General features: G+C 45.7%; 1 protein-coding gene across 1 annotated transcript in view; it reads left to right on the top strand.

Annotated features, from left to right (window-relative positions):
- Nucleotides 1-12,936, top strand: part of LOC310771143 (choline dehydrogenase, mitochondrial-like) — a gene marked incomplete at its 3' end in the record, with an annotated part of 18,246 nt that extends 5,310 nt beyond the window's left edge. Inside the window, exons 6-10 of the mRNA XM_083663808.1 lie at nt 2,210-2,339; nt 3,490-3,624; nt 10,067-10,209; nt 11,577-11,679; nt 12,518-12,936. Coding sequence (XP_083519934.1) covers nt 2,210-2,339; nt 3,490-3,624; nt 10,067-10,209; nt 11,577-11,679; nt 12,518-12,936 — 930 coding nt within the window. The remainder of the gene's footprint in view (nt 1-2,209; nt 2,340-3,489; nt 3,625-10,066; nt 10,210-11,576; nt 11,680-12,517) is intronic.

The raw sequence follows: 12,936 nt of genomic DNA, 5'->3' as shown, positions 1-12,936 counted from the left end.
TGTTGTCTCTCCAGGTGTTAGCAGTGTTTCTGTTGTCTCTACAGGTGTTTGCAGTGTTTCTGTTGTCTCTACAGGTGTTAGCAGTGTTTCTGTTGTCTCTCCAGGTGTTAGCAGTGTTTCTGTTGTCTCTACAGGTGTTTGCAGTGTTTCTGTTGTCTCTACAGGTGTTTGCAGTGTTTCTGTTGTCTCTCCAGGTGTTTGCAGTGTTTCTGTTGTCTCTACAGGTGTTAGCAGTGTTTCTGTTGTCTCTACAGGTGTTTGCAGTGTTTCTGTTGTCTCTACAGGTGTTTGCAGTGTTTCTGTTGTCTCTACAGGTGTTAGCAGTGTTTCTGTTGTCTCTCCAGGTGTTAGCAGTGTTTCTGTTGTCTCTACAGGTGTTTGCAGTGTTTCTGTTGTCTCTCCAGGTGTCTGCAGTGTTTCTGTTGTCTCTACAGGTGTTAGCAGTGTTTCTGTTGTCTCTACAGGTGTTTGCAGTGTTTCTGTTGTCTCTACAGGTGTTTGCAGTGTTTCTGTTGTCTCTCCAGGTGTTAGCAGTGTTTCTGTTGTCTCTACAGGTGTTTGCAGTGTTTCTGTTGTCTCTACAGGTGTTAGCAGTGTTTCTGTTGTCTCTACAGGTGTTAGCAGTGTTTCTGTTGTCTCTCCAGGTGTTTGCAGTGTTTCTGTTGTCTCTCCAGGTGTTTGCAGTGTTTCTGTTGTCTCTCCAGGTGTTTGCAGTGTTTCTGTTGTCTCTCCAGGTGTTTGCAGTGTTTCTGTTGTCTCTACAGGTGTCAGCAGTGTTTCTGTTGTCTCTACAGGTGTCAGCAGTGTTTCTGTTGTCTCTACAGGTGTCAGCAGTGTTTCTGTTGTCTCTACAGGTGTCAGCAGTGTTTCTGTTGTCTCTACAGGTGTTTGCAGTGTTTCTGTTGTCTCTACAGGTGTCAGCAGTGTTTCTGTTGTCTCTCCAGGTGTTTGCAGTGTTTCTGTTGTCTCTACAGGTGTCAGCAGTGTTTCTGTTGTCTCTACAGGTGTTTGCAGTGTTTCTGTTGTCTCTACAGGTGTCAGCAGTGTTTCTGTTGTCTCTACAGGTGTTTGCAGTGTTTCTGTTGTCTCTACAGGTGTCAGCAGTGTTTCTGTTGTCTCTACAGGTGTTTGCAGTGTTTCTGTTGTCTCTACAGGTGTTTGCAGTGTTTCTGTTGTCTCTCCAGGTGTTAGCAGGTGTTTCTGTTGTCTCTCCAGGTGTTAGCAGTGTTTCTGTTGTCTCTCCAGGTGTCTGCAGTGTTTATGTTGTCTCTACAGGTGTCAGCAGTGTTTATGTTGTCTCTACAGGTGTTTGCAGTGTTTCTGTTGTCTCTACAGGTGTTAGCAGTGTTTCTGTTGTCTCTACAGGTGTTAGCAGTGTTTCTGTTGTCTCTCCAGGTGTTAGCAGTGTTTCTGTTGTCTCTACAGGTGTTTGCAGTGTTTCTGTTGTCTCTACAGGTGTTAGCAGTGTTTCTGTTGTCTCTCCAGGTGTTTGCAGTGTTTCTGTTGTCTCTACAGGTGTTTGCAGTGTTTCTGTTGTCTCTCCAGGTGTTAGCAGTGTTTCTGTTGTCTCTCCAGGTGTTTGCAGTGTTTCTGTTGTCTCTACAGGTGTTTGCAGTGTTTCTGTTGTCTCTACAGGTGTTAGCAGTGTTTCTGTTGTCTCTACAGGTGTTAGCAGTGTTTCTGTTGTCTCTCCAGGTGTTAGCAGTGTTTCTGTTGTCTCTACAGGTGTTTGCAGTGTTTCTGTTGTCTCTACAGGTGTTAGCAGTGTTTCTGTTGTCTCTCCAGGTGTTTGCAGTGTTTCTGTTGTCTCTACAGGTGTTAGCAGTGTTTCTGTTGTCTCTCCAGGTGTTTGCAGTGTTTCTGTTGTCTCTACAGGTGTTTGCAGTGTTTCTGTTGTCTCTCCAGGTGTTTGCAGTGTTTCTGTTGTCTCTCCAGGTGTCTGCAGTGTTTCTGTTGTCTCTCCAGGTGTTTGCAGTGTTTCTGTTGTCTCTCCAGGTGTTTGCAGTGTTTCTGTTGTCTCTACAGGTGTTTGCAGTGTTTCTGTTGTCTCTACAGGTGTTAGCAGTGTTTCTGTTGTCTCTCCAGGTGTTAGCAGGTGTTTCTGTTGTCTCTACAGGTGTTAGCAGTGTTTCTGTTGTCTCTCCAGGTGTTAGCAGTGTTTCTGTTGTCTCTCCAGGTGTTTGCAGTGTTTATGTTGTTGTCTCTCCAGGTGTTAGCAGAGAAAGAGGTGATCCTGAGCGGAGGAGCCATCAACTCGCCTCAGCTTCTCATGCTGTCTGGAGTGGGAAACGCAGACGACCTGAAGCAGCATGGCCTCCCTGTGGTCCAGCACTTACCAGGTGTGTGTGTTTACCTGTGGTCCAGCACTTACCAGGTGTGTGTGTGTTTACCTGTGGTCCAGCACTTACCAGGTGTGTGTGTTTACCTGTGGTCCAGCACTTACCAGGTGTGTGTGTTTACCTGTGGTCCAGCACTTACCAGGTGTGTGTGTTTACCTGTGGTCCAGCACTTACCAGGTGTGTGTGTTTACCTGTGGTCCAGCACTTACCAGGTGTGTGTGTTTACCTGTGCTCCAGCACTTACCAGGTGTGTGTGTTTACCTGTGGTCCAGCACTTACCAGGTGTGTGTGTGTTTACCTGTGGTCCAGCACTTACCAGGTGTGTGTGTTTACCTGTGGTCCAGCACTTACCAGGTGTGTGTGTTTACCTGTGGTCCAGCACTTACCAGGTGTGTGTGTTTACCTGTGGTCCAGCACTTACCAGGTGTGTGTGTTTACCTGTGGTCCAGCACTTACCAGGTGTGTGTGTTTACCTGTGGTCCAGCACTTACCAGGTGTGTGTGTGTTTAGTTATCATTTAGTTATCATTAGTGATCCAAATGATGCAAAGTCACACACACGCTTTTATGAAGTACGAGGTAATTTGAATATATTATTAACAAAATGAATAATACAAAAAGCCTTTGTAATTCTGCTCATATTCAATATAGAACACTTATTCCAGATCAATCTTTTTCTTTTATTGTTGCTGTGTTTGTATCACAATGTAATCTAGTCAAATGTATGTATGTAACCTATGTTCTAGAATCTAGAACATAGGTTACATACATACATTTGACTAGATTACATTCTACATTACATCTAGAATCTAGATCAGGGGTGGGCAATTTCTCGAACTCGAGATATAGTGACTTGCCTGCAACCCTGACATCAACATAAACGTGGCTTGTACTCTATGTGTACTGCATGTCTCCCTCCCTCTCTCCCTCCCTCCCTCTCTCTCTCCCTCCCTCCCTCTCTCTCTCCCTTCCTCTCTCCCTCCCTCCCTTCCTCTCTCCCTCCCTCCCTCCCTCTCTCCCTCCCTCCCTCTCTCTCTCTCTCCCTCCCTCTCTCTCCCTCTCCCTCCCTCTCTCTCTCTCTCTCTCTCTCCCTCTCTCTCTCTCTCTCCCTCTGCCTCTCTCCTTCCCTCCCTCCCTCCCTCTGCTCCCAGGTGTTGGCAGTAACCTGCAGGATCACCTGGAGCTGTATGTGCAGCAGCAGTGCACTCAGCCCATCACCCTGTACAAAGCCCAGAAACCCTTCCACATGGTGAAGATCGGCCTGGAGTGGTTCGCCCAGTTCACTGGTAACATGCGTGCACACACACATCCAGTAGAACATGCGTGCACACTAGGGATGTTCATCAATTATCGAAAATCGATAATCGATCGTTAAGGATTGGAATCGATCCTGTGGCATTTGGATCGATTTTTTAATTATTAATTTTTTTTTTTTTTTTTTTTTTTTTTTTTTTTTTTTGGACTAGGTTTGGGTGGAATTCGTTCCTCCTCGCCCCACTCCATTGCACAGCCGACTAATGTGAGGTGGAGCTTCATATAGTCTCTAGTTTTCTGGCTGGGCACGGGCCTTTGTGCCAACAAAACTGTTTTAAACATGAGAAATTCACACCGGCATGCGCCGGGGACAGCAGTGTTGGAGAGGAGACACATTGAAATAAAGAGTTCATTGAGGAGAACACGTTGTCTTTCGTATTTTCTGCCATAGGCATTAATTTTGTTAAAAAAAAAAAAAAAAAAAAAAAAAAAAAAAATTAAAATATTGAAAATTTTCTAAGTATTAATAAAATCGATAATCGATAATTGATCGTTAATTCTCAGCGATTATCGATTTTGGAAAATTTTCAAAATGAACATCCCTAGTGCACACACACATCCAGTAGAACATGCGTGCACACACACATCCAGTAGAACATGCGTGCACACACACATCCAGTAGAACATGCGTGCACACACATCCATTAGAACATGCGTGCACACACATCCATTAGAACATGCGTGCACACACACACACATCCAGTAGAACATGCGTGCACACACACACATCCAGTAGAACATGCGTGCACACACACATCCAGTAGAACATGCGTGCACACACACATCCATTAGAACATGCGTGCACACACACACATCCAGTAGAACATGCGTGCACACACACACATCCAGTAGAACATGCGTGCACACACACACATCCATTAGAACATGCGTGCACACACACATCCATTAGAACATGCGTGCACACACACACATCCAGTAGAACATGCGTGCACACACACATCCAGTAGAACATGCGTGCACAACACACATCCATTAGAACATGCGTGCACACACACACATCCAGTAGAACATGCGTGCACCACACACATCCATTAGAACATGCGTGCACACACACACATCCATTAGAACATGCGTGCACACACACACATCCAGTAGAACATGCGTGCACACACACATCCAGTAGAACATGCGTGCACACACACATCCAGTAGAACATGCGTGCACACACACATCCATTAGAGATGGCTATAACCACATGCTTATCTGTTACGAACGCGTGAGATTGCTAGATGGTATGATAGTTAGAAATATTACACAATTGGCTCGCAATCTCTTAGCGGACGTGTATTTTAGTGTGATCAGAAATGATATCAGCTATGTAGCCATACAGCTAATTCCCTCACCAGCAATACGCAAGCAAGGAAGAAGAAATAAGAAAGAAATAGGCATTTGGTTTCCTTATATTATTAATGAAAGATTGGCGGCCTACCAGATGGTCCGAAACAACGATATGGCGTGTGGATGGCCTCCCGTCGGACCTCAGTCTGGGCCAGCACCGGCGTTGTGTCACTCCGGACACGGCCAGCCCCGCTCGGCCTGGAACTGTTCAGTGTGAGGAGGGTGGTTGAATGGAGAAGGTCCTCCTTCAGGTCTTCTGCACAACGCTCCCTGAAGTCCTCAGAACTCTCCAATGACTACGGCAGTTGGTCTCCGAATAACTGGCTGGGCATAGTGAAGCGCCCACTCCCATCTAACGGAGCTCTCCTGCTCAATGTCAGGTTGGTACCTGGAAGTAACCAGTACTTAGCCTGGCTCTCCCCTCTCACCTCACCTCACAGGTGTTCTGCAGCTTCTGCTGGTCTCACTGCTAGGCCACCTGTAGCATCAGCTTGTCCTGGGCTAGACGCCATCTTTATTGTCTCTGTAATGCACAGCACCTGCGCCACTCTCCAGGGCATGACATCATCTTCTTGAAGTCCCAAGGAGAGTTAAAGGGACAAATACATAATCCCCAATACATTCCATACAGCCGCCACTCATAATATATATGAAACCAAATGCCTTCACCAATAGGAAAGTAAAGAAAGTGAAGAGGAAGTAAAAGAAAGGGGACGTACGTAACATTATCTCACAATATGGGATTCACAATTATAATATAACCATGATGCGGTCAGTGTGATACGTAAGATTAACTGTGAGTGTGAGTGTGCAAAATTATGTTTATTTCTGACCACAGAAAGTCTCTCTCGTGATGGCATTGGTGTGCTAGAATGTCAGTAACAATTTAAAAATGTCATTACAAAGTGAAAATCATAATATCATTTCAATGCAATTTCTGCAATTCATTCTCTATGTAAGGATGCACTAAACGTGCTCCTCTTTTAATGAACGCACCTGGCGTTTCAGCGCCGGTGGCGTCTGTTGTTTTTGGAGGAGCGCTGTGGGCGTTTTAAAGCTGAGAAAAGTTGAACATTAGAGGAAAAGCGCGCTGCTCGTCTTTTCCACTCCTCCTACCGTCTCTCCCCCACGAGGGATTTTCAACCTCCGCTGCTGCCAGAAATGAAGGTTAAAGGAACACTCCGCCCATTTTCAACCAGCTTTGTCTCATGAGAACATCAGTAGTATATCAGAAAACTGTAAACGGTTTTGAAGTCCTTCATCTAGTTTGACAGTTATTGAGAGTTGATTTGAGTTAATGAGTTATTAATTTGAGTTAGTGTGGACCAGTGATGTCACTGGTCCACACTTTAACACTCAATAACTGTCAAATTAAATGACAAGACCTCGAAAACAGTTTACAGTTTTCTGATATACTACTGGTGTTCTAATGATACAAAGCTGGTTGAAAATGGGCGGAGTGTTCCTTTAAAAGCTTAAACAACATCTCGACAGTGGTGCTCATCAACACAAACAGGCGCTGACTGGGAAAAGCATGGAGATATTACAACATGTGGAAAACAGTCAGGTTCCAGAGTTGATTGCTTCACAAAGAACCATTGTAACCATGCAGATGTTAATCCTTGGCCAACAAAGACTTTCACGCGCACACACGCACACAGAGAGGCAAAGTGACCACCTACTTCCTGCTTTAGCACTGTACCAGAGATTTTCATCCGCCATTTATTTTCCCATAGACATTTCATAAAATGCTGATCAAAATAGTGTTACTTCATCAAACCAAACGGTTCAGCTCTATTTAGAATCGGGAGAAACCATAGAACATTTCACTCAGACCAAAACTTTAAAAAAAACAACATCAAAAAAATATCTCCTTTAAAACCCGCATTTTTTTTTTACTTTTTGGTGGGAGTGAAATGTTATGCGGTCTCTCCTGTTTCTAAATATATCTGAACCGTTTTTGGTTTGAAGAAGGTAAAACTATTTTTATAAGCATTTTACGAAATGTCTATGGGAAAATAAATGGCGGAATGAAAATCTCTGGTACAGTGCTGAAGCAGGAGGTGACGTTCCACTTTGGCTCTCTATACAGTCCCTCATCCAAATACTGTTAGGCACACGGCCCAACCCACTGAAACACCCAGGTAACCTCAGAAAAACACACAAAAACAGCCTGCATAGAAACAGAGCCCATACACACGTCATGTTGTTTGAAAGGGGACACAGAGTGTTTGCCGAACACATTAAGCTGGGCTCAGACTACAGGATTCTGACAATCCTAGCCGATTTTGAAATCTGGCTGTGACACGCACTACAGGAGAATCTTCCCAGATTATCTTCCCTAGAATCTCAAACATGCACACACTACAAGATTTGTAAATGTGGCGCACCACGCACTACAGGGATATTATTAAGATTATCGGCAGGATAATCACATTGATTGCCCGGCCATACTCCGAACCTGTTTCGTTTTTGGGGTTCCAGCAGTGACCAAAGTGCTCCGCCCCCACCTCACCTCTTCTCTTTTCCTCATTTTCATGCCCGTCTCGCCAAACAAATGAATCTCACGGTAGTTAGCATGCGTGTAACAACGCGAGTCTATTGTCTGTACAAGGGAGAACACAAACACATGCGCTACCAAAATATATTTCCCTGCTGCATGTCATGAGATCGGCAAAAGTTTGGATAGACTGGATTGCTTCCCGCAGCAGCAATGCCTTTTTCCCCCCCACACTGCCTGATAAGACAGGTAGGAGATTACAGCCTCTGACTGGCAGGGGCTCAAAACTAGATATAACAACTTTTTATTCATTGGTCATTCATTGTGATATAAATTAGTGACATTTTCCCCCAAATAGCTACTCATGGTTCTGTGCTGTTGGTATTTGGTAGCCTATCTGATACCTGCAGTGCAGCGCATCAAATGAGCCGCGTCAATTAACGATAATGACGGGAGTCTCCCGCAGCAGCAGAATGATGTATTCGCGCAGATTTTCAGTCCTAAATATCAAACATGTTTGATATGATCGGGACGGCCCCGATGAGGCTTTGAGCAGATCGGGAGGGTTAAGATTGGATCTGCAAACAGCTCACACTACAAGATAATCGGTGCCGAAAGTCGGGCCCGACCAAGCTTGGCAAGCTGCCAGGCCAGATTTCTCCTCCGATTCTCGGGAGGGGTGAATCGGGCATAAATCGGCCCGAAAATCCTGTAGTGTGAGCCAGCCTTTAGGGAAAAATCCCATAATCCAATAAAGGAAGATGGGATATGAAACATGATATAAGATTCGATCATACGTCAAATGACACATAGCGTATTATATATCACAAGAGATACTGAAGCTGCCTCCTGCCATAATCACCATGATATATTCAACATTACCACTTGTGCTAATTAGTATTAATTAGTGCTAATTCATATGTTTATGTCACTGTTACGGCCACCATAAAGACTCGTCATGGAAGCCAATAACATATAGGAGACAAGGAGTCGTTTGCACAAAAAAGTTTGATTCATTTGAAACTAAAAAGGTTTTTCTTAAATTCCCCCAAAAAACCCCAAAACAACAACCAGGTCAGGTGGGACGGCTAAACACAACAAAAGAGTGGGCACGCCCCGGCCAACTTGCAGTCGTCGGACCGGGCACCACCCTAAACTACCAAGAGCATAACAAAACCTAAACTGAGGAAATAAAGCCGCGAAAACTAGGCTACCGTCCCACCTTCCCCAAAGTAAAGAAATGAAATACAAAGGAATTAACCCATAAACATAACAAACCCAGGGATGGCCACGCTGCTGCCACCAGCATGAACCAGGGGCCCGTTCCAATACCCATACTTCCATACTATTTAGTAGGCAAAAAAAGAATTAGTATGTCAGTATGTCCCAATACCTAGTATGTCAGATGCAGTATGCCAAGAGTACCAGGATGTTGTACTACATCAGCTCCTATTTCGGAGTATGCATCGATGCATGCTGCGCCGGCCAAACTTCCCCACAATCCTTTGCGCAGCGGGAAGTTCTTCTTCTTCTAATGTTTTATGGCGGTTGGCAAACAACTTTTTGTGCATTACCGCCACCTACTGGAGTTATGTCGCACTGACTGAGCTGCGTGTTCATGAATGAGATAATTAACTTTAAGAAAGCCTTGAAATATGTTAAAACCAAACAAGCATGGAGTGTGTACCAAAACATGCATATCTTGATTCCTGTTTAGAACTCTGACTTAATGTTTTTGCTTTATTTATTTTATTTTGTTTATTTGATTGTCTGTTCCAATTTTGTAAATGTTTAGTCTGAATTTTTTGTATAATGTACTGTTTGTTACTGCCAGACTTTGTTTATTGAATTAAAAAAAAAAAAAAAATCAAATGTGGCGCTGCGGACGTCGGCAGAAGTGAGCAAGAGGTCGGAGTTCAGGAAGCTCACGTGACGACAGATGTAGTGTGTCCCAATAGTATGCATTTTGCATGCATGCTGCACACTACAATCCATACTTTGTGAGGGCAGCGGCAGTACATACTACAAGAAAGAAGTACAAGTATGGGTATTGGAACGCAGGAGTAGAATGAGAGAGAGAGAGAACACGCCTCGAGCTGCTGCTGTATATCAGTGCTAGAAGTAATCAGCGTAACTGAAAGCAGCTGAATCCAGGCAGATGATTGGCAGATGACCAGGTAGGCAACTGGTGGCAGAGAAAGAGAGATGTTACACTCAATCCAATACACCTACATGTATAAGTGGGAGCGCATAACAGTCACCATAGTCGTCTTCATATAACACACGGGCAGGATTCATATGAACTGTGTATCTTAAAGCATTAAAGAGTATTTTCTAGGACATCCGTTTTCCCTCAATGTGCAACTTTATGCAGCACATTGCTCTAAAATGTGTCGGGTGAATGAATCTGTGCTGTAAGTTAAGTTTCGATCATGTGTTGTTTTTGACTTGTCTTGTTGGGTCTACATGGACAGACAGGCAGCTGGGTCATAAAAATGTTAATAACCAAAGTGGAGGCCCATAATAAGCTTGTAACCATGACGACCATCTCCTAGGTTACGGGGCAACAGCCCACCTGGAGAGCGGAGGGTTCATCCGCAGTCGGCCGGGCGTCACCCACCCTGACATCCAGTTCCACTTCCTGCCGTCGCAGGTCATCGACCACGGACGAGTCGCCTCCAAGATAGAGGCCTACCAGGTGTGTGTGTGTGTGTGTGATAGAGGCCTACCAGGTGTGTGTGTGTGTGTGTGTGTGATAGAGGCCTACCAGGTGTGTGTGTGTGTGTGTGTGTGTGTGATAGAGGCCTACCAGGTGTGTGTGTGTGTGTGTGTGTGTGTGTGTGTGTGTGATAGAGGCCTACCAGGTGTGTGTGTGTGTGTGTGTGTGTGTGTGATAGAGGCCTACCAGGTGTGTGTGTGTGTGTGTGTGTGTGTGTGTGTGTGATAGAGGCCTACCAGGTGTGTGTGTGTGTGTGTGTGTGTGTGTGTGTGTGTGTGTGTGTGTGATAGAGGCCTACCAGGTGTGTGTGTGTGTGTGATAGAGGCCTACCAGGTGTGTGTGTGTGTGTGTGTGTGTGTGATAGAGGCCTACCAGGTGTGTGTGTGTGTGTGTGTGATAGAGGCCTACCAGGTGTGTGTGTGTGTGTGTGTGTGTGTGTGTGTGTGTGTGTGTGATAGAGGCCTACCAGGTGTGTGTGTGTGTGTGTGTGTGTGTGTGTGTGTGTGATAGAGGCCTACCAGGTGTGTGTGTGTGTGTGTGTGTGTGTGTGTGTGTGTGATAGAGGCCTACCAGGTGTGTGTGCCATCGCTAAGTGCTGCTCTTGTTGGCAAATTGTTCCAGCTGCCACATGACTGCAGTAAAATCTCCTCTGTCTCAAATAAAGAGCCTGGTCTTCTACCTGCTCTGCTCTCTTTTGTGAAGCGCCTTGACATATCTCCTGTCTGGCGCTATATACATTTATTGATTGATTGATAACACACACCCACACACACACACACACACACACACACACACACACACACACACTCTCTCTCCCTCTCTCTCTCACACACACACACTTAAGGTCAAAACATGTTTGAGGATGAATGCGTGCTGTTCCGTGGAAAAGCGTTGACATCATACTTCCACTGAAGTGCAACTCCCAAATCTATCATTTACACCTTCTATTTGGCAAGAACAAGGTGTGTGTGTGTGGGGGCGGGGGGATTATAGCGTTAGCTGAACCGTTTGGTTTGACGAAGTAAAACGGTATGCTGGTGTTTGGACTGAGAGAGCCTGGTGACGCGAGGTTTGGACAGCAACATCAGCAGCAGATCCATTCACAGCGCTAGCTGGCTTTAACTGAAACTACACATGCGCGAGCAGGAACTGCACAGAGCTCTGCCATTGGTTCTGAAATTTGCCCAAACCACAAAAGTTCATCCTATCCAAATGTGGAGTGGGCGGATTCAAAAGCCTGAAAACTCCCCGCCCTTTTTTGAAAAACTGACCAAATCTGTTTGGCTCAAAATTAATCTGGCTCAACTGTTGAGTATCTCTTTAATGATGATGTCATGGCGTTGTAGGTTCATGTTGGACCACTGAGAAGTACCAGTATTGGCTGGATGAAGCTGAAGAGTGCCAACCCTCTGGATCACCCGATTCTACAGCCCAACTACCTCTCCACTGGTAAGAGCTCTCAAGAACCCAGTCTACCTCTCCACTGGTAAGAACTCTCAAGAACCCAGTCTACCTCTCCACTGGTAAGAACTCTCAAGAACCCAGTCTACCTCTCCACTGGTAAGAACTCTCAAGAACCCAGTCTACCTCTCCACTGGTAAGAACTCTCAAGAACCCAGTCTACCTCTCCACTGGTAAGAACTCTCAAGAACCCAGTCTACCTCTCCACTGGTAAGAACTCTCAAGAACCCAGTCTACCTCTCCACTGGTAAGAACTCTCAAGAACCCAGTCTACCTCTCCACTGGTAAGAAGAACTCTCAAGAACCCAGTCTTTCAACGTTTTTCACCCAAGGTCCTTATTACGCGATATCCTTAGATATCGCGTTAACGAACAACGGACGGACGGACGGACAATCCGGATCCATAATGCCTCCGGCCTGGCTATCGCCGGCAGAGGCATAAAAATCTGGTAGCGTTTAGGAGTTCTCTTTACACTTCCTGAAAGATTCAGCGCCATCACACGTAAAATAGCATAGCTATGGCCGAACACAATTCCTGCTCACTCACACAGAGATCATTCACATTCTTGTTATAGGATTCTGACCTAATAGCATCATTGCGGTAGGCTAAGTGCAAGTGTAGCTCAAGCTACATGAAGGCTAATTTTGAGTAGGAGTCTTGATGGCTGTTCAACAGTTATTTTACTGTCTTTGTTATATTAGAACCTGCATGGTTTACCACAAATTAAAATGATTCAATGTCATATTAAAGCAGCTGTAGACTAGCCTACGATCAAAAGCTTCAGCGCTGCTGTGTATACTAGATCCTTCTTTCCTCTCTTCTCAGACATTGATGTGTGGGAGTTCAGGGAGAGCGTCAAACTCTCCAGAGAGATCTTTGCCCAGAAGGCCTTCGACCCGTTCCGCGGCCCCGAGGTGCAGCCTGGTCCTCAGGTCCAGTCCGACGCTGAGATCGACGCTTTTGTCCGTCGGAAGGCGGACAGCGCCTACCACCCCTCCTGCACCTGCAAGATGGGCTCGCCCTCTGACCCCATGGCGGTCGTCGACTCCGACGCGCGTGTCCTGGGTCTGGAGGGGCTCCGCGTGGTCGACGCCTCTATCATGCCCAGTGTCGTCAGCGGCAACCTGAACGCTCCGACCATCATGATGGCGGAGAAGGCTGCTGACGTCATCAGAGGTCGCCGGGCACTCGTCGACCCAGGGGTTCTGGTGTACCAGCCGTCGACGCTCGACACGCAGAGATGA

This window comes from Poromitra crassiceps (assembly GCF_964638095.1).
Source record: "Poromitra crassiceps genome assembly, contig: HAP1_SCAFFOLD_377, whole genome shotgun sequence".
NCBI lineage: Eukaryota > Metazoa > Chordata > Actinopteri > Beryciformes > Melamphaidae > Poromitra > Poromitra crassiceps.
This window is presented reverse-complemented; position numbering and strand designations above follow the sequence as displayed.